This window comes from Thalassophryne amazonica, chromosome 4 (genome assembly GCF_902500255.1).
Source record: "Thalassophryne amazonica chromosome 4, fThaAma1.1, whole genome shotgun sequence".
Taxonomy (NCBI): Eukaryota; Metazoa; Chordata; class Actinopteri; order Batrachoidiformes; family Batrachoididae; genus Thalassophryne; species Thalassophryne amazonica.
In genome coordinates this window covers 132,642,187-132,664,220 of record NC_047106.1, presented here as the reverse complement: position 1 = coordinate 132,664,220, position 22,034 = coordinate 132,642,187, and the positions used below count along the sequence as shown (strand labels likewise).

The following is a 22,034-nucleotide window of genomic DNA, read 5'->3' as shown; positions in this document are numbered from 1 at the left end:
ATGAAATAACAAGGATCTAGTTTAGGTGTTATATAAAACAAATAATGAATGTTTTTTTCATTCGTTCAATGAAAGAATATTTCATTCTATGTTCCATTTAACTCTGATTCACCTCACTGAACGGGACATTCCATCATTTACCTCATGAAATATTCTTACCATTGCACTAACATTCATTATTTGTATATTAATTAACATTTTTATAACATCCAAAAGATACATATCATTCACTGATATCTCCGTTGGTTCTAACCAGTTCAGGAAGATCATTTTTAAGTTTGGAACCCAAAGTAGAGAAGCTTGAATCTTCGACTGGACTGGGTTGCTTGACGCGAGGACGTTTCGCTTCAAATCGCAGAAGCTTCCTCAGCTAAAATTCTTGCTCTGGTAGTCTGACTTCTGCCTTGACCATTGTACAGAAGAACAAATAGAAGCCACAAAAACTGGAGTTTTAAACCTAACCAGACCCCTCCTACCGAGAGGCAGACTGCTATTGGCTAGTGACTAAACAATTGCTTTAATTAGCACCTATTGTGCTCTAGTTAGCACCCTCCTAATGACAGGGTAGCTGTCCCTCCTAAGATGGGACTGACGCCTCTCCTGACGGCTCTCCTTATGGTTCTCCTGATGGCTCTCCTGACGAGTCTCCTGATGACGTGAATGACTCATTACCATGAACAAAAGAATGAAACTGCTTTGATCTGAGTACCCCATTGTAAACAGGGGACAAAGCGTGTCTCAGAGCCCCTCCCCGGTTAAGGCTGGGTTTCAACTGTTTCACATACAATGCCTCCTTCACACCTCTCTCAAACCATTTCTTCTCTCTGGCTAAGATTTTAACTTCCTTGTCCTCAAACGTGTGGTTAGTGTCTTTAAGGTGGAGATGAACTGCAGAATGAGGTCCACTGGCACCCTCTCTGCGGTGCTGGTATAGCTTTTTGTGTAACGGCTGCTTAGGCTCACCTATGTAGTGTTCGTTACAGTTTTCCTGACATCTGATAGAATACACTACATTGCTCTGTTTGTAACTAGGGATCCTGTCCTTAGGGTGAACTAATTTCTGTCTCAAGGTGTTAACAGGTTTAAAGTAAACTGAGATTTTGTGCTGTCTGAAGATTCTCTGTAGTTTTTCCCCTACTCCTGCTAAATAAGGGAGAGACACTCCTCTTCTTCTTGTCTCCGTCTCCTGTCTGTCTGGTCTCTTTGTTCTCTGGGACTTCTGCACTTTGTCCAGGGACCATCGTGGGTACCCACATATTGTGAGGGCTTTCCAGAAGTTCCACAAGTTGTTGTTCTTTAGCCCTTCCCTCTGTAGTTGTGGGTACATGTAGGGCTCTGTGTTGAAGACTCCTGATCACCCCGAGTTTGTGTTCATGGGGGTGGTTTGAGCCAAAGAGCAGATATTGGTCAGTGTGAGTTGGTTTTCTGTAAACCCCTGTCTGGAGCTGCCTGTTCTCTCCAATCATAACATCACAGTCCAAGAAGGCTAAATAGTTGTTTCTGGCATCCTCACGTGTGAACTTGATATTGGAGTCCACCGAGTTGATCAATCAATCAATCAATCAACTTTTTTCTTATATAGCGCCAAATCACAACAAACAGTTGCCCCAAGGCGCTCCATACTGTAAGGCAAGGCCATACAATAATTATGAAAAACCCCAACGGTCAAAACGACCCCCTATGAGCAAGCACTTGGCCACAGTGGGAAGGAAAAACTCCCTTTTAACAGGAAGAAACCTCCAGCAGAACCAGGCTCAGGGAGGGGCAGTCTTCTGCTGAGACTGGTTGGGGCTGAGGGAAAAAACCAGGAAAAAGACATGCCGTGAAGGGGGGCAGAGATCGATCACTAATGATTAAATGCAGAGTGATGCATACAGAGCAAAAAGAGAAAGAAACAGTGCATCATGGGAACCCCCCCACAATCTATGTCTAAAGCAGCATAACCAAGGGATGGTCCAGGGTCACCCGATCCAGCCCTAACTATAAGCCTTAGCGAAAAGGAAAGTTTTAAGCCTAATCTTAAAAGTAGAGAGGGTATCTGTCTCCCTGATCTGAATTGGGAGCTGGTTCCACAGGAGAGGAGCCTGAAAGCTGAAGGCTCTGCCTCCCATTCTACTCTTACAAACCCTAGGAACTACAAGTAAGCCCGCAGTCTGAGAGCGAAGCGCTCTAATGGGGTAATATGGTACTACGAGGTCCCTAAGATAAGATGGGACCTGATTATTCAAAACCTTATAAGTAAGAAGAAGAATTTTAAATTCTATTCTAGAATTAACAGGAAGCCAATGAAGAGAGGCCAACACGGGTGAGATATGCTCTCTCCTGCTAGTCCCCGTCAGTACTCTAGCTGCAGCATTCTGAACCAACTGAAGGCTTTTTAGGGAACTTTTAGGACAACCTGATAATAATGAATTACAATAGTCCAGCCTAGAGGAAATAAATGCATGAATTAGTTTTTCAGCATCACTCTGAGACAAGACCTTTCTGATTTTAGAGATATTGCGTAAATGCAAAAAGGCAGTCCTACATATTTGTTTAATATGCGCTTTGAATGACATATCCTGATCAAAAATGACTCCAAGATTTCTCACAGTATTACTAGAGATCAGGGAAATGCCATCCAGAGTAACGATCTGGTTAGACACCATGCTTCTAAGATTTGTGGGGCCAAGTACAATAACTTCAGTTTTATCTGAGTTTAAAAGCAGGAAATTAGAGGTCATCCATGTCTTTATGTCTGTAAGACAATCCTGCAGTTTAGCTAATTGGTGTGTATCCTCTGGCTTCATGGATAGATAAAGCTGGGTATCATCTGCGTAACAATGAAAATTTAAGCAATACCATCTAATAATACTGCCTAAGGGAAGCATGTATAAAGTGAATAAAATTGGTCCTAGCACAGAACCTTGTGGAACTCCATAATTAACTTTAGTCTGTGAAGAAGATTCCCCATTTACATGAACAAACTGTAATCTATTAGACAAATATGATTCAAACCACCGCAGCGCAGTGCCTTTAATACCTATGACATGCTCTAATCTCTGTAATAAAATTTTATGGTCAACAGTATCAAAAGCAGCACTGAGGTCCAACAGAACAAGCACAGAGATAAGTCCACTGTCCGAAGCCATAAGAAGATCATTTGTAACCTTCACTAATGCTGTTTCTGTACTATGATGAATTCTAAAACCTGACTGAAACTCTTCAAATAGACCATTCCTCTGCAGGTGATCAGTTAGCTGTTTTACAACTACCCTCTCAAGAATCTTTGAGAGAAAAGGAAGGTTGGAGATTGGCCTATAATTAGCTAAGATAGCTGGGTCAAGTGATGGCTTTTTAAGTAATGGTTTAATTACTGCCACCTTAAAGGCCTGTGGTACATAACCAACTAACAAAGATAGATTGATCATATTTAAGATTGAAGCATTAAATAATGGTAGGACTTCCTTGAGCAGCCTGGTAGGAATGGGGTCTAATAAACATGTTGATGGTTTGGATGAAGTAACTAATGAAAATAACTCAGACAGAACAATCGGAGAGAAAGAGTCTAACCAAATACCGGCATCACTGAAAGCAGCCAAAGATATAGTTGATGTGCTCTGTAAAGTCTGAAATTCCTGTTGCTTGATTTTAACCCATGTGTCATCGACATATCTGAACCAGTGACTGGGAGAGATGCCTGTGAATGACGCCAAGACTCTCATCCCCACTAGCTCCACTAGGACCTTCAGCTGGAGGCAGATGAAACTATGGTGTCATTTGATGTGACATCATTGTTCACCTGCATCCCCACCGCTGAGGCCATCTCAGCTGTGAGGCAGAGACTGCTGGAGGATGCGTCTCTACTTAAAAGGACCAAACTCACACCAGACCACATCTGCCAACTCTTGGACATCTGTCTTAACACCATTTATTTCCTGTTTAGGGGGAATTACTACAGGCAGATCTAGGTTGTGCGATGGGGTCTCCGGTGTCCCCCATTGTCACCAAACTGTACATGGAGCTAGTGGAGAAGAGAGCCTTGACGTCAAAGCAAAAAGCTTCTGCGATTTGAAGCGAAATGTCCACGCGTCAAGCAACCCAGTCCAGTCGAAGATTCAAGCTTCCCTACTATGGAAACCACCTGGACAACTGAGAGCCTTCACAGAAATTTTGGAACCCAAAACCAAAAACTTTAAAATACAGATTCGGCTTGGAATGAACCACGTGAAAAAAATGGCAAGATGGTTTGAAGCTGTGTGTTCATTAAAAAAAACACAAATATTTGCTTAAAGTTCATCCATCTTAGTAGAAGAAAGTGCTGTGTAGGCCCTGAGGCCTGTTGGTGTCAGTGCTGATCTCCAGATTCCATAGCATCTGCAGCTGGGTGGACTTAGACAATGTTGATTAAGTGTCTTGTCCAAGAACACAGACAGATTGCATGAGTGAAATTCAAACCCAAGTCTGCATATTGGCAGGCCAGCTCCTTATTCACTCAGCTACCTGCTCTACTGTCCATTTTAGCTGTACAGCTTTTAATATTTTTCAAGCACAGAGCAAACAGTTTGCACTGTGTACATGTCAGAAAACTTTCTCTTACCTTTGCCATAATATCAGCATAAGACATATAGAGGTGGTCAACATCGAGTTTCCTGTGATAAGACAAAATACAGCAGACATTAGGCTAGTATCTCACTGGGCTGTGACAGATTGCAAACGGCATCCGCAAAGACATTTGCGCAGTTCGTCGCTACGTCGGCAGCCGTTCACCGTCCCCTTGCCTCAGCTGCACGGCAGCGCCCATGCGTACCTTGATATTTGAGCAAAAAATAAATAAAATTGCCGCGATGAACTCCGTTGCCAAATTGTCAGGTGGGCACCTTGTACCCTTCCTTTCTGTGACTCAGAACATGTGCAACGTGTGAGACAACTTGTGAGGGGTTGACACGCATGTTTCCTTTTATATGATCAGAGAGGAACAGCACTTCTGGAAGCGACTGAGCACTCCAGCAGCCTCCAGCCACACCGCTGTGCAGCCGGTCGGCACCCACCTGATGTGCATGCGCATGAGCAAGCTGGACATATCCTGTCCAGACACAGATGAGTTGCACAGACTAGCTAAATTGTGTTGATTTATTTATTTATTTTTCTGAGGACAGAAGTGGATTTAAGATTAATGGTCCTGGTGGTGTACACCCCACGTGCATGCGCAGGCTGGACATGTAATGCCATGGATGACCTGCACAAACTGAATTTATTGTTTATTTATTTATTATTCTTAGGACAGGTCGATTTAAGTTTAATCCTCTTGGTCGACGCATACGCGAAGTGCATGCGCGCTGGGTTGGACGCATGGGCTGCATGAACTGCATTCATTGTGTTTATTTAATTATTCAATCATTCATTTTTCTCAGGATAGAAGCCGGAATTAACTTAAATGCCGCTGCCTGGCAGCCACCCTTGGCCAACGTGCGCGGCGCGGTGGATGTCAGTACTGTGGCTTCATTCTTTTATTTTATTTTATCAGAATGCTTCCAAAGGATCACAATGCCTGTGCATCGCGCCCGGCCACAGATGAGCTGTGCAACCTGATAAAACTGTTTTATGTGTGGCTCCGGTGTGAACGCACAGTCCGGCTGTGCAGGCACGCTTTACGTGTTGTGCACGAACTGGATTTTCTCTTTTTATTTATTTATTTTTCTAAGGTCTGCAGTCTAATGCTGCCAGCCAGCGGCAGGAACAACGGACTTCACCTGTGTGGAGAACGTGGACAAGGTGTGTCTGTGAGGACATCAATGGAAATTGAGAGACGCAACTCAGCAGCTATCACTCTGTAAGTCTATGAGTGGTTGTTCATGCTTTTCCTATTTTTTTATTATTTATTTACTTATTTCATTATTATGATCAGTGCTTTTTCTGCCTAACGTTGGGGGAATTTTCACAGCTTTTATCACGCAATAACAATGTAATAGTCCACATCCATCCTGGGCACTGTGTGTACAAATGCATGGTCATTTCAGCCGCACCAGTGGCGCTGAACATCTGTGAGAGTGCCGTGTAGTATTCACACGCAAATCCTTTCGCCTGCAAAGATGACGCCAGTACCGCTTGACCTTCGTGTGTGCACTTCACACGGTATGTGTGTGGACGGCTCAATTTTTGTGGCTGTAATTTTTTCCACTACTCCTGACAATGTTCAGCGGACAGTCCACATTCCACATAAGAAAGTTGTTGCCTTTTCCCCTGTTTTCGCTCAATGGTGCGTCTCCGCCTCCTCTCCACCAGTGGTGCATCAGTGAGATACTAGTCTTACTGAGTGTGACTGAACATCAGCTCAAAAAAGAGTTGGATAGTAGAATTAGTTGAAGATGCTCTTACGTCTTTTCTGTAAGAGCAGTGCGACTGAAGTGAAGAATCAGCTGATGAAGGGGGTCAGGCTTTGACTCAGTCTCCTCTTCCTCCTCCTCCTCTTCTTCAAGGGTTTTCTAAAAAAAAAAAAAAAAAAAAAAAAAAGGTTAAAAAAATATTAGGAGAAAATCTCTCACTTTTATGGCTAGATGTCAGCATTCATTATATAGCCATGACTTGTCCCTCTCAAAAAATTCATGAAACCAATTTTTTCCAAATTCATTTGAGTTGCGTATTCAAATTAATGTTCTTGGAAAACAAGCCGTGCATGTTGGAGTGCAAAGTATCACCAGAGGTGTTTTGGTGACAAAAGGTCAAAAGGCAAGACAGTTAAATTGATTTATTTTTTTGTTTATTTAAAATTTTATATCAAATCATGGAGTAAATCAAAATCAAATCAATTTAATTTATATAGCGCCAAATCACAACAAACAGTTGCCCCAAGGCGCTTTAGATTGTAAGGCAAAAGCCATACAATAATAGTTAATAGTAGATAGTTTGCAAAACATGTCCTTGGGTCACATGGAGGACATTTCTCTATTTATATCACAGGTGTTTTGACATGAAAAAGTACAAGGGTATTGATGCTTAATTAGTTTATTTGTTAATAAATCAAGCCAAGGCTGTTTCACAAAGTGGGGTGTTGTGAGATGTCTGATCTATTAGTTTGGATTTGTCAAAGTCAGTTTGACCCCAAAAGGCCTTAAAGCAAAGATGCCAAATGGATTTTAATATTTAATAACTACACACATTTAAACAATTTATGGTATTGTGACAAGTGACCTGTGCTTGTATGAATACATCACAACTGGTCTGACATAAATTAGCTACCCATTGCAAGCTAAATATAATCTAAATTATAACGGCCAAGTGGCCCCTGTGTATGTGTATGCTTGCATGTGTATGGCTTTGATCACAGAGAAACCAGGGAGAGCTGACATTTGCCGTTTGGTATGCTTGTGTATTTTGGGGCAAGGATGAATGCTGCAAAAATGGAAAGTTGATAGGACTAATAATTTTGGAGAAATTAGCGATAATAGCTAACAACAGTGAACACTGGACATTGTGCTGCAATGCATCATGGGAGTTCAGGTTGTAGTTCATTTGGTTTAGTCAGTTAAGTGTCATGCTGCCGTTACCATGACTGAAAAGTGTAGTGCGTTTGATGTCTTCTGTCACAACGGACAAACTGGGAAGAGCTGACATTTTCTGTTTGGTATGCGCATGTCTTTTGGGTCAAGGGTGAATACTACCTTAACAGAATGCTGAATATTTTTGGAGAAACTACTACGGATATTAGCTAACAACACTGAACAATGGATGTTGCCAATTTAATTCTGGACTCACCCACCATTCCAGCAGGGGGTAGTAAATCATCTATATATTAAAAACATGCATGGCTTTATTAAGTAGGTTCAATGTAAGTACATAATATAATTGCAAATACATTAAAAATACATTAAAAATACATGGATGACACAAGAAAGTGAAAACACTTATTTTCAGTGTGGTCTATTTAAAAAATCAAATGAGAAAATAGAAGTAATAATAAAATATAAAAATAATAATGATAATAATAATTGTGTGTATGGCTGATAACAAGAACCTAAACAATTTATAAATACTGTATATTAAGAAATTGTTGCATGACTGTTGCATGAAAAATGACAGCTACCTATTTTATAAACACTACCCAATCTAGAGCCAGTGGATTCCCACGGGCAACACTCTATGTTTTTTATTTGACAAATGTTCAGTGTCCAATACTGAATGAACGTCACCATTTTTTGCAACCGACTTCCACTTGCAGTAGCACACACATATCTGTGACATCATTTTGCTCTAATTCAGGATATCTGCAATTATATTTTGGGAAGGCAGAATGAGATTTAAAGATACAGTAGTGTTCAGAATAATAGCAGTGCTATGTGACTAAAAAGATTAATCCAAGTTTTGAGTATATTTCTTATTGTTACATGGGAAACAAGGTACCAGTGGATTCAGTAGATTCTCACAAATCCAACAAGACCAAACATTCATGATATGCACACTCTTAAGGCTATGAAATTGGCCTATTAGTAAAAAGTAGTAGTAGTGTGGCATTCAGTCAGTGAGTTTGTCAATTTTGTGGAACAAACAGGTGTGAATCAGCTGTCCCCTATTTAAGGATGAAGCCAGCACCTGTTGAACATGCTTTTCTCTTTGAAAGCCTGAGGAAAATGGGACGTTCACGACATTGTTCAGAAGAACAGCGTAGTTTGATTAAAAAGTTGATTGGAGAGGGGAAAACTTATACGCAGGTGCAAAAAATTATAGGCTGTTCATCTACAATGATCTCCAATGCTTTAAAATAGACAAAAAAACGAGAGATGCGTGGAAGAAAACGCAAAACAACCATCAAAATGGATAGAAGAATAACCAGAATGGCAAAGGGTCACCCATTGATCAGCTCCAGGATGATCAAAGACAGTCTGGAGTTACCTGTAAGTGCTGTGACAGTTAGAAGACGCCTGTGTGAAGCTAATTTATTTGCAAGAATCCCCCGCAAAGTCCCTCTGTTAAATAAAAGACATGTGCAGAAGAGGTTACAATTTGCCAAAGAACACATCAACTGGCCTAAAGAGAAATGGAGGAATATTTTGTGGACTGATGAAAGTAAAATTGTTCTTTTTGGGTCCAAGGGCTGCAGACAGTTTGTGAGACGACCCCCAAACTCTGAATTCAAGCAATAGTTAACAGTGAAGACAGTGAAGCATGGTGGTGCAAGCATCATGATATGGGCGTGTTTCTCCTACTATGGTGTTGGGCCTATATATCGCATACCAGGTATTATGGATCAGTTTGGATATGTCAAAATACTTGAAGAGGTCATGTTGCCTTATGCTGAAGAGGACATGCCCTTGAAATGGGTGTTTCAACAAGACAATGACCCCAAGCACACTAGTAAACGAGCAAAATCCTGGTTCCAAACCAACAAAATTAATGCCTCGCAGATGTGAAGAAATCATGAAAAACTGTGGTTATACAACTAAATACTAGTTTAGTGATTCACAGGATTGCTAAAAAAGCAATTTGAGCATAATAGTTTTGAGTTTGTAGCGTCAACAGCAGATGCTACTATTATTGTGAACACCCCCTTTTCTACTTTTTTTTTACTAATAGCCCATTTTCATAGCCTTAAGAGTGTGTATATCATGAATGCTTGGTCTTGCTGGATTTGTGAGAGTCTACTGAATCTACTGGTACCTTGTTTCCCATGTAACAATAAGAAATATACTCAAAACCTGGATTAATCTTTTTAGTCACATAGCACTACTATTATTCTGAACACTACTGTATCTGCAATTTCGAACATCTCAAAATTTATTTCAAGATATCAATAACTTGATAAAATACTGTATGTATGCACATATACATAGAGATAGACAGATACACTGTAAAAAAAAACTATTGTTTTTACAGGAAAACGCTGGCAGCTGTGGTTACCAGGGAATTCCTGTAAAAAATACAGCAGGACAGTAGATAACTTTGCAGACATAATATGTAAATGGATTTACAGTGAATGAACCACGGCTGACTCACATTAAAAAACTGTTAAATCTACAAAAAAGAGAGCCTAGTCGGAGTATCACATCGCATTAAAATTAAAAGAAACAAAGCATGCAAGGATTATGACTGAATAGAAGTACTTAGACTAGCGATAATAATTTCTTATAGGCCTACTCCCTAGCCTAGTCTACAAGCTGCAAATAGCCTACCTGTAGCCTATAGGCCTACGCTTTCATCAATCATGTTAAATTTAGGCTATAGCGTAAACTTGTAAAGTGACTTACATATAATTCTTGTATTTTTAAAAACAAGTGACTAAAACTATAGGTTTTACAATGTTTGCGTGTCAATTTACCACAATTGTTTTGTAATGAGTATTACAGTATTTCTCAGTAATAGTTGTAGTTTCAACAAATACCCGGGGACCGGCCTGAAGGATACACTGTACGCCCCACCAGAGGCCAGGACTGCTGTCTTGGACTTCTGTCACGGTTCCAAGCTCTCCTGCCACCCAGGGGTGTGAAGAACCGTGGCAGTGGTCTGGCAGCGCTTCTGGTGGGCGTCTATGGAAGCCGACGTCCGGGATTACGTCCAGGCCTGTACCACCTGTGCCAGGGGCAAGGCTGACCATCACAGGACCCAAGGCCTCCTCCAACCTTTACCCGTGCCTCATCGCCCCTGGTCCCACATCAGCCTGGACTTCGTCACGGGCCTCCCGCCGTCCCAGGGCATGACCACCATTTTCATGATAGTGGACCGGTTCTCCAAGGCGGCCCACTTCGTGGCCCTCCCGAAGCTCCCGATGGCCCAGGAGACTGCAGACCTCCTGGTCCACCACGTCGTGTGTCTGCATGGGATTCCATTAGACATCATCTCGGATCGTGGTCCTCAGTTCTCCTCTCAAGTCTGGAGGAGTTTCTGCAGGGAACTGGGGGCCACTGTGAGTCTCTCGTCCGGGTACCATCCCCAGACGAATGGACAGGCAGAGCGGGCGAACCAGGACTTGGAGCAGGCCCTCCGCTGCGTGACCTCCGTGCACCCAACGGCCTGGGGTCACCATCTGGCCTGGATCGAGTACGCTCACAATAGCCAAGTTTCGTCTGCCACCGGCCTCTCCCCATTTGAGGTGTGTTTGGGGTACCAGCCCCCATTGTTCCCGCTCGTGGAGGGAGAGGTCGGGGTGCCCTCGGTCCATGCCCACCTCAGAAGGTTCCGTCGGGTGTGGCGTACCGCCCGTTCTGCCCTGCTCAAAGCCCGGACGAGGGCCAAGGCCCATGCAGACTGGCGGCGTTTCCCAGCCCCTGCATACCAGCCCGGGCAGGAGGTTTGGCTATCAACCAAGGACATCCCTCTTCAGGTGGAATCCCAAAAACTCAAGGACAGGTTTATTGGACCATTTCCCATCCTGAAAGTCCTCAGTCCGGCCGCAGTGAAGCTGGCAGCTTCAGCTTCACTGCAGATTCATCCTGTTTTCCATGTGTCACGGCTCAAGCCCTACCAAACTTCACCACTCTGCACCCCCGGACCTGTGCCACCTCCTGCCCGGATCATCGACGGGGAGCCGGCATGGACCGTGCGTCGGCTCCTGGACGTCCGTCGGAAGGGTCGGGGGTTCCAGTACCTGGTGGACTGGGAGGGGTATGGACCTGAGGAACGCTCCTGGGTGAAGAGGAGCTTCATCCTGGACCTGGCCCTCCTAGCCGATTTCTACACCCGACACCCTTACAAGCCTGGTCAGGCGCCAGGGGGCACCCGTTGAGGGGGGGTCCTGTTGTGTGGGCCGACGAAGAGGAGGTACTGCTGGCCACCACCACCAGAGGGCGCCCTGCTTGAAGTGCGGGCTTCAAGCATGAGAGGGCGTCAGAGCAACAGAGAGTGACAGCTGTCACTCATCAACAGCACCAGCTGTCACTCATTCTACTATCATCATCCACATCACCATAAAAGCTGGACTGCAACTCCACCTCCCCGCCGAGAAATCAGCTACCACTCAGGTAACCTTCTCTGCTGTGATTTTTTGAGACTGAATATTGTTCTGTGTGCAGCCGTTTGTCCTGTGGCTACAGTCTTCTGCTGGATTGGCGTACAGTGTGGGTTTGCGACGTCTTCACCTCTCACTCCTTCCAGAGAAGCGACTGACAGGAGCTGCATGGGTGTTTCTGTTTCTGGAGGTGGAGGTTCTCCCTCCCGGAGGAACTGAGTATTGAGAGATTACTGGGTGTGTACTCACACACCCACCATTAACTGTTTCTGTTTCCTGCCAGCAGTACCAGGTCTGACAGCTGGAGACGGTGGCCACCTGGGGACTCAGGACTTCGCGGCTCCGGTGTTCTTCAGATCCGTTGGCGGTGGAAGCCGTGTGGGATCCGGCTCTTCTCTGGACAGACGTCTTCTATCCTCGAGCCTGCCCACACGTCACCTTTTCGTATAATTGACTGTACTTCTCAACTGCACTTGTCTGTATTCCTTTGTGCAATTCACAACATTAAATTGTTATTTTTGGCTTATCCATTGCCCGTTCATTTACGTCCCCTGTTGTGGGTCCGTGTCACTACACTTTCACAACAAATACATTTGATTAGAATCACATATTGTTGTACATCTAATAAAAATATTCTGTTTAATAGTTTACAAACGTCCACTGTGATTGAAACAAAAATATGTGTTTTTGGGTTTACAATACTTTTCTGTAGTGATTTTACATTGTGTTTATGTAAATTTCACAGCATATTTTTACAGTGTAGAGGGGGTGGTGGCCAAGTGATTAATGCACTTGGTTTCAGTGCAGAAGGTTCTGGGTTCAAATCCCACCCCTGCAACATTTACCCATGTAATGTGGAGTTGCGTCACGAAGGGCATCTGGCATAAAAAAAAACCCTGTGCCAATTCAACATGCAGATCCACCTTGGATTTGCTGTGGCGACCCCGAGTGCAAACAAGGGAGCAGCCGAAGGGACTTACTAGATAATAATAATAATAATAATAATAATAATAATAATAATAATAATAATAATTAAGGAGAGGATTACTTACTGACAAGTCATCAATCATCTTGTCCTCAAATGAGTACCCTTCATTTTCTAACCAGTTACGTTTGTAGGCATCCAGAAACATATTGATCGCTCTGTGCCTGTAAAAAGACAGATCACTGATTCAAGTTTATTTGCCATTTGCAGTATTAAAACCACATTGGATAAAGGGTGCAAGGTGATGTTCCTTCCAACATGACTTCATTGAAAATGCCTCACAATATGTGTTTTTGAAATGACAGATAATTATTTAAATTGTGATATTCAGGAGAGATGCTTACGTGGGGATGTTGTACAGGGGCGTCATTCTGAAACAAGCCACCACAGCCCTGCGGCGCTGTTTGGACAGTAGCTTGTGCCACACCATTTTCTTTGACTTGAAGGGATGCTCCGTCTGAAGAAAATAACATAATTTACTGAAAAATACTACACTTCATAACTGTGATGTGGGCAATCATTATGAGCAGAATCACATATCTGCGAATGATAACTCTTTGTAAGAAATTAATATATATACTTAATATATATAATACGAGGTCTGTGAGAAAAGTATCCGACCTTTTTACTTTATGAAAAAACTATATGGATTTGATTTATATGTTTTTACGTCAGCCAAGCTTGAACCTTCGTGCGCATGCGTGAGTTTTTCCACGCCTGTCGGTTGCGTCATTTGCCTGTGGGCAGGCTTTGAGTGAGCACTGCTCCACCCCTCTCGTCGTCGTTTCATTGCGAGGAAATTGTTGTGAAAGTGTTGGAACACGGACCCACAACAGGGGGCGCAATGAACGGACAATGGAGAAAGTAAATAACAAGATTTACTACTGAACAAGCAAGAGTAATACAACAAACACAATTTAGGGTCGAATCCGCTGGTGTCGTGTGGGCAGGCTCGAAGGTAGGAGACATCCGTCTCAGTCGAACCGGAACCACCCAGATCTCCTCTGCCACCGAACCCTGGAAATACTGGAACCGCCAAGTCCCGACTTCCCAGGTGGCCACTGCCTCCGCTCGTCGGATCCGGTACTGCTGGCAGGAGAGAGCAACAACACACAGGAGTGGATGAACGCACCCAGTTACAGAGAGGGGAGAAGCCGTCTCCACCTCTTGACAAAGTTCAGCAGGAAGGTGAGTACTTATCCAAGGAATAAGGTTCTTAGTAGTCACCAGTCCTGAAAAACAGTTTTGACAGTCTTAAGTAATAATGCAAAGTATACCTGCAGAGAATACTACCTTGGTCTTAGGTGATATCTCGGCACTGAGGTGGAGACGCCGTCCTCCTGATATACCTCGGTGCTGAGTGGAAACAGCTGTGTTTGGTGATGGGTGACAGCTGTCACCCAGATTACTCCCATGATGCGGCAGCGCCCTCTGGTGCCTGGAGCCCGCACTCCAGGCAGGGCGCCCTCTGGTGGTGGTGGGCCAGCAGTACCTCCTCTTCAGCGGCCCACACAACAGGACCCCCCCCTCAACGGGCGCCTCCTGGCGCACGGCCGGGCTTGTTCGGATGGCGACGGTAGAAGTCGGCCAGGAGGGCCGGGTCCAGGATGAAGCCCTTCTTCACCCAGGAGCGCTCCTCGGGGCCGTACCCCTCCCAGTCCACCAGATACTGAAAACCTCGGCCCATCCGACGGACGTCAAGGAGCCGGCGGACAGTCCAAGCCGGTGCTCCGTCGATGATCCGGGCAGGAGGCGGTGCCGGACCCGGGGTGCAGAGGGGTGAGGTGCGAAGAGGCTTGATCCGGGAAACATGGAAAACTGGATGGATCCGCAGTGAGGCCGGGAGCTGGAGCCTCACTGCGGCGGGGTTGATGACTTTGAGGATTTATATGGTCCGATGTATCGTTCTTGCAGTTTAGGAGAGGTAACCTGTAGGGGAATGTCCTTGGTGGATAACCAGACCTCCTGCCCAGGACGATACTTGGGAGCCGGGGCCCGTCGCCGGTCTGCATGTTTCTTCGCCCTCGTCTGGGCCTGCAACAAAGCAGAGCGGGCGGCCCGCCACACCCGACGGCACTTCCGTAGGTGGGCCTGGACCGAGGGCACACCGACCTCTCCCTCAACCACCGGAAACAAGGGGGGCTGATACCCCAAGCACGCCTCAAACGGGGAGAGGCCGGTGGCTGATGACACTTGGCTGTTGTGGGCGTACTCGATCCAGGCCAGATGGGTACTCCAGGCCGTCGGGTGCGCGGCTGTCACACAGCGAAGTGTCTGCTCCAGTTCTTGATTCGCCCGCTCTGCCTGCCCGTTGGTCTGGGGGTGGTACCCAGACGAGAGGCTGACCGTGGCCCCCAGTTCCCGGCAGAAACTCCTCCAGACATGTGAGGTGAACTGGGGACCACGATCGGAGACGATGTCTGATGGTATGCCATGCAGACGGACGACGTGGTGGACCAGGAGGTCCGCTGTCTCCTGGGCCGTAGGGAGCTTCGGGAGGGCCACGAAGTGGGCCGCCTTGGAGAAACGGTCCACTATCGTGAAGATGACAGTGTTTCCCTGGGACGGCGGGAGACCCGTGACGAAATCCAGGCCGATGTGGGACCAGGGGCGATGAGGCACGGGCAATGGCTGTAGTTGCCCTGAGGTTTTTCTATGATCTGCCTTGCCCCTGGCACAGGTGGTACAGGCCTGGATGTAGTCCCGGACGTCGGTCTCCAGGGATGCCCACCAGAAGCGTTGCCGGACGACTGCCACGGTCCTTCGCACCCCTGGGTGACAGGAGAGCTTAGAACCGTGACAGAAGTCCAGGACTGCAGCCCTAGCTTCTGGTGGGACGTATAGTCTGTTTTTTGGTCCGTTTCCGGGGTCCGGGACACGGGTCAGGGCCTCCCGGACGGTCTTCTCCACGTCCCAGGTGAGGGCGGCCACGATAGCGGACTCCGGGATGATGGGATCCGGGGGATCCGACGGTTCCGTTTTGACCTCATCTTCGTGCACCCGGGACAATGCATCCGATCTCTGATTCTTGGTCCCGGGGCGGTAGGTGATCCGGAAGTCAAAACGGCCAAAGAACAGTGACCAGCGGGCTTGCCTGGGGTTCAGACGCTTGGCGGTTCTGATGTACTCCAGGTTCCGATGGTCAGTGAAAACCGTGAATGGCACGGCTGTTCCCTCCAACAGATGTCTCCACTCTTCGAGGGCCTCTTTCACAGCAAGGAGTTCCCGATTGCCGACGTCATAATTCCGCTCAGCGGGGGTCAACCTGCGAGAAAAATAGGCACACGGGTGAAGGACCTTATCGGTCTTCCCGCTCTGGGAGAGCACCGCTCCTATCCCTGAGTCCGAGGCATCCACTTCAACCACCAACTGGCGGCTAGGATCGGGCTGCACCAGAACTGGTGCAGACGAGAAGCGCCGTTTCAACTCCTTGAACGCGGCCTCGCACCGGTCCGACCAGGTGAAGGGAACTTTTGGAGAGGTCAGGGCTGTCAGGGGGCTAACTACCTGACTGTAGCCCTTAATGAACCTCCTGTAGAAATTTGCAAAGCCGAGGAACTGTTGCAGCTTCCTACGGCTTGTAGGTTGGGGCCAATCTCTCACCGCCGCAACCTTGGCCGGGTCCGGGGCGACGGAGTTAGAGGAGATGATAAACCCCAGGAAGGACAAAGAAGTGCGGTGGAACTCACACTTCTCGCCCTTCACAAACAGCCGGTTCTCCAACAACCGCTGTAGGACCTGACGGACATGCCGGACATGAGTCTCAGGATCCGGGGAAAAGATGAGTATATCGTCTAGATATACGAAGACGAACCGGTGCAGGAAGTCCCGCAAGACATCGTTTACCAATGCTTGGAAAGTCGCGGGAGCGTTAGTGAGACCGAACGGCATGACCAGGTACTCAAAATGACCTAAGGGGGTGTTAAATGCCGTCTTCCATTCGTCTCCCTTCCGAATCCGAACCAAATGATACGCATTTCTAAGATCCAGCTTGGTGAAGATTTTGGCTCCATGCAAGGGAGTGAACACTGAATCCAACAAGGGCAACGGGTATCGGTTGCGAACCGTGATCTCGTTCAACCCCCTGTAATCAATGCATGGACGAAGCCCGCCATCTTTTTTACCCACAAAAAAGAAACCTGCGCCCATCGGTGAGGTGGAATTCCGGATCAATCCGGCAGCTAATGAGTCCCGGATGTAGGTCTCCATTGATTCGCGTTCCGGCCGTGAGAGGTTGTACAGCCTACTGGACGGGAACTCACTGCCTGGAACCAAATCGATGGCACAATCATATGGGCGGTGGGGAGGAAGCGTGAGAGCCAGATCCTTGCTGAACACGTCAGCGAGGTCATGGTACTCCGCTGGCACCGCCTTCAGATTGGGCGGGACTCGGACCTCCTCTTTAGCTTGGGAGCCGGGAGGAACCGAGGAACCGAGACACTCCCGATGGCAGGTTTCGCTCCACTGAACCACTACCCCGGACGGCCAATCAATCCGGGGATTGTGTTTAAGCATCCATGGAAACCCTAAAACCACACGGGAGGTGGCCTTAGTCACGAAGAACTCGATCACCTCCCGGTGGTTACCTGACACCACCAGAGTTACTGGAGGTGTCTTGTGCGTAATTGGTGGGAGTAGGGAGCCATCCAGTGCCCGAACCTGCACAGGCGAGGTAAGAGCCACCAGAGGGAGCCCTATCTCCCTGGCCCATCTACTGTCAAGCAGATTCCCCTCAGAGCCCGTGTCCACCAGTGCTGGGGCCTTCAGGGTTGAATCCTCAAACAGGATCGTGACTGGGAGTCGTGTAGCAATGTGGGTGTGTCCCACGTGAATGTTTTGACCCACCCCTGGCCCAGTCTCTAGGGGCGGGCATTTGGCGTTTGACCGCTCGGGGCAGTCTCTCACATGGTGCTCTATTGAACCACAAACCAGACACGCTCCGTGGGTCCATTTCCTCTGTGCATCTGGTGCCCTAAATGTTGCCCTACTCGTGTCCCTAGCTTCGTCAGTAGGGGGAGCTGTGACCCCACGGAGTGCAGGGGCTGTGGAGCGTGGGGAAGGCGGTGCTCGATCGGAACCGGAAGGGAGAGGGACGACGCGTGCCTGGCCACGCCCTTCGCCTCGTTCCCGACGGCGTTCTTCTAACCGGTTGTCGAGTCGTATGACTAGATCGATGAGCCCGTCTAAGTCCCGCGGTTCGTCCTTCGCCACCAGATGCTCTTTTAGGACCAGTGACAGTCCGTTTACAAAGGCGGCGCGGAGGGCAGTGCTATTCCAGCCGGATCTCGCCGCCGCGATGCGGAAGGCGACTGCATAGGCAGCTGCGCTCCGACGCCCCTGTCTCATTGACAGTAGTGCGGTTGAAGCGGACTCTCCTCTGTTGGGATGGTCGAACACCGTTCTGAGCTCCCGTACAAACCCAACGTACGTATGAAGGAGCCGTGAGTTCTGCTCCCAGAGCGCTGTAGCCCAAGCGCGTGCCTCCCCGCGAAGCAGATTTATTACATAAGCTACCTTGCTAGCGTCAGTCACGTACATCACGGGACGCTGTGCGAAGACGAGCGAACACTGCATCAGGAAATCCGCGCACGTCTCCACACAGCCTCCGTACGGTTCTGGAGGGCTTATGTATGCTTCTGGGGACGGAGGAAGGGACCGTTGAACGACCAGTGGAACGTCACTTTTACGCGCAGGGTCCTCGGGAGGGAGAGCCGCAGCGGCGCCCGAAGGGCGCGCCTCCACGTGTGCGGCGAGAGCCTCCACCCTGCGGTTTAGGAGAACGTATTGCTCGGTCATTGAATCGATCCGAGAGGTGAAAGCGGTGAGGATCCGCTGCAACTCGCCGATTACCCCTCCCGAAGCCTCCGCCGCGTCTTGGTCTTCCATTGGCCGTTCAACAGCCGGTTGACGCCCCTCGGGGTCCATGACGCTGGCCGAGATATCCTGTTGTGAAAGTGTTGGAACACGGACCCACAACAGGGGGCGCAATGAACGGACAATGGAGAAAGTAAATAACAAGATTTACTACTGAACAAGCAAGAGTAATACAACAAACACAATTTAGGGTCGAATCCGCTGGTGTCGTGTGGGCAGGCTCGAAGGTAGGAGACGTCCGTCTCAGTCGAACCGGAACCACCCAGATCTCCTCTGCCACCGAACCCTGGAAATACTGGAACCGCCAAGTCCCGACTTCCCAGGTGGCCACTGCCTCCGCTCGTCGGATCCGGTACTGCTGGCAGGAGAGAGCAACAACACACAGGAGTGGATGAACGCACCCAGTTACAGAGAGGGGAGAAGCCGTCTCCACCTCTTGACAAAGTTCAGCAGGAAGGTGAGTACTTATCCAAGGAATAAGGTTCTTAGTAGTCACCAGTCCTGAAAAACAGTTTTGACAGTCTTAAGTAATAATGCAAAGTATACCTGCAGAGAATACTACCTTGGTCTTAGGTGATATCTCGGCACTGAGGTGGAGACGCCGTCCTCCTGATATACCTCGGTGCTGAGTGGAAACAGCTGTGTTTGGTGATGGGTGACAGCTGTCACCCAGATTACTCCCATGATGCGGCAGCGCCCTCTGGTGCCTGGAGCCCGCACTCCAGGCAGGGCGCCCTCTGGTGGTGGTGGGCCAGCAGTACCTCCTCTTCAGCGGCCCACACAACAGAAATGGCGGAATGATTTGGGCTTTTTTTCCATCAGACTTTTTTCAGAAACTGTGAGAGACAGGCAGCTGGAAACCATTCGAAAAATTTATCTGGCTTTCAGTGAAAATTTTACGGGCTTCACAGAGAAATGATGTGGTGGTTTCTGCCTCTCGATGGCGGCTCGGAGCGCGGCGCGCCGAGCACCATTGTGGGCCGTCCTTAAAGCTGTAGTAACACTCCTTATTCTCTGTGAAGCCCGTAAAATTTTCACTGAAAGCCAGATAAATTTTTCGAATGGTTTCCAGCTGCCTGTCTCTAACAGTTTCTGAAAAAATTCTGATGGAAAAAAAGCCCAAATCATTCCGCCATTTCCTCGCAATGAAACGACGACGAGAGGGGTGGACCAGTGCTCACTCAAAGCCTGCCCACAGGCGAATGACGCAACCGACAGGCGTGGAAAAACTCACGCATGCGCACGAAGGTTCAAGCTTGGCTGACGTAAAAACATATGAATCAAATCCATATAGTTTTTGCATAAAATAAAACGGTCAGATACTTTTCTCACAGACCTCATATATTTACTTAATCTAGTTATGTCAGCAGGTTCACCTAACTTGGCTATTTAAATGGAACACAGAATATGCAATTAATACTTCAAATGTGAATATAAAATTAACAATTTGTTACAATGTGGTCAAAGCCACTGCTACTTGTTTACTTGGTATGCTTTCATATAAAGTCTTTACGGGAGAATATGAACAGTGATGTCATCTGTCATTCTAAACATCAAATAACACAGTCACAAGTCCACACAACCCAGAATTAAGGATTTTGGATTCATTTATCAGCCCCAAAGTAATACGTAAAGCAAATGAGGTGGTTGGGCAAAGTCCAGTTTATGTGATCCATGAGCACTAATGTACATTTTAAGATTGTTTAACAGCGGTTACATTCTAAAACTCTAACATGGTCACAAATCAACACAACCCCACAGGAAGAATTTTGTAGCTGAAGCAGACTTCCTCCTTCCCTCTCTCTGGCACTCCCAACCAGGACTGACCAAAGTGGGGTCGGTAAGGCATATGGGCCATGCTGTGTCTGTACTCCCTTTGTTTTGGCCCATGAGGAAAATCAACATATTCTCTGCAAATTAACAAACTGCAACACAGTCTCACACGCAAGTTGTTGCAATTTGTTGTAAAACCCTGTTTCTTCACAGAATGTCAATATATGTGTGACAGGTTGGGTGTAATAAAATGTGTTTTTTTACAGCATCTTCAACAGCTTTTCCAAGTTAGACAGCTGCTACAAAAACACACTAACACACCATAATTTATTTGAGTTTTATTACCAGATATGGACAACATTCTCATTCACAAACACTCTTTTAGAACAATTTGACATACTCACCAGTTCAATGTGATAAAGCACCGCGGACACTTCTTGGACTCTTTTCACTACTTTCTCAGGGTCCTCTGCATCTTCAGCCTTCCCAGACATTTCTTTGTACAGAGACATCTGCCAGCGCATAGCTGGATCCTCCACCTGAAACCATCAGTCACATACATACAATGCGTGGAAACCCACTTGTTTCTTATTGCTTGTTTCTTATACTCCTATCAGAAAGAATTTCAAAAGCAGACTCACCTTGCCTTGCAAATGCAGATTGTTCTGCAAGAATTCCCTCACTTCCTCATCTGTGTCTTTCTATATAGCAGGACAAGGATCCGAGGACATTATGCAGTTGTACAAGGTGGTCAAAACATATTCAACAGCTTAAAAATAAAATGAATGCTATTGTCAAGCTCATGAGAGAAAGAAATTAAACAGTAAAAATGGGTAATGACGTAGCTTTCAAGGAGGTAATTTTTAAGTTAAAGGGACACTCCACTATCAGCACATAATTCTCCTGCATCCAGAGATATAATCTCTCTGATTCTGCCCACTTAATCTTCCAATTCAACACCAAAAAAGTCGATCATAAATTCAAATTAGTCTCAGAATCACATTGATCCATTTCAAGTAGGTGAGAAGTAGAACTGAAGAGTAGCTTCAGAAGTAATTAACATGAAGTGGCAGTATGGAACGATGATCTTTATGAGAGGCATATTACAGGGGGTGTACTTATAAACTGCAGTATTATCTCTGTACTATGCATGCCTGTGATTAAGGACAAGGTTGCCAAGCTTAAAAGAAGACCTAATTATAATAAGGCAAAGGCTATTCGCCCAACTGTTGGGCAGATAAGCCATACAATGAACATTACATGCACAACCGTTGGACAGATAAATATAATGTCTTATCTTATTCACCCAACCCTGATTGTGTATTTGACACATTTTGTGCATCTAAACTACGTTTTTAACACCACTTTTTAAGGCTCTATTGCGGCATATGTGTTGTGTGGGCCGCCAGAAGAGGAGGTACTGCTGGCCCACCACCACAAGATGGCGCCCTGCTTGAAGTGCGGGCTTCAAGCACGAGAGGGCGT

General features: G+C 46.7%; 1 protein-coding gene across 1 annotated transcript in view; it reads right to left on the bottom strand.

Annotated features, from left to right (window-relative positions):
- Window positions 1-22,034, bottom strand: part of ryr1b (ryanodine receptor 1b (skeletal)) — a 468,306-nt gene that overhangs the window by 157,893 nt on the left and 288,379 nt on the right. The window contains 6 exon segments of the mRNA XM_034168593.1: window positions 4,580-4,631; window positions 6,358-6,464; window positions 12,970-13,066; window positions 13,247-13,359; window positions 20,954-21,088; window positions 21,191-21,250. Coding sequence (XP_034024484.1) covers window positions 4,580-4,631; window positions 6,358-6,464; window positions 12,970-13,066; window positions 13,247-13,359; window positions 20,954-21,088; window positions 21,191-21,250 — 564 coding nt within the window.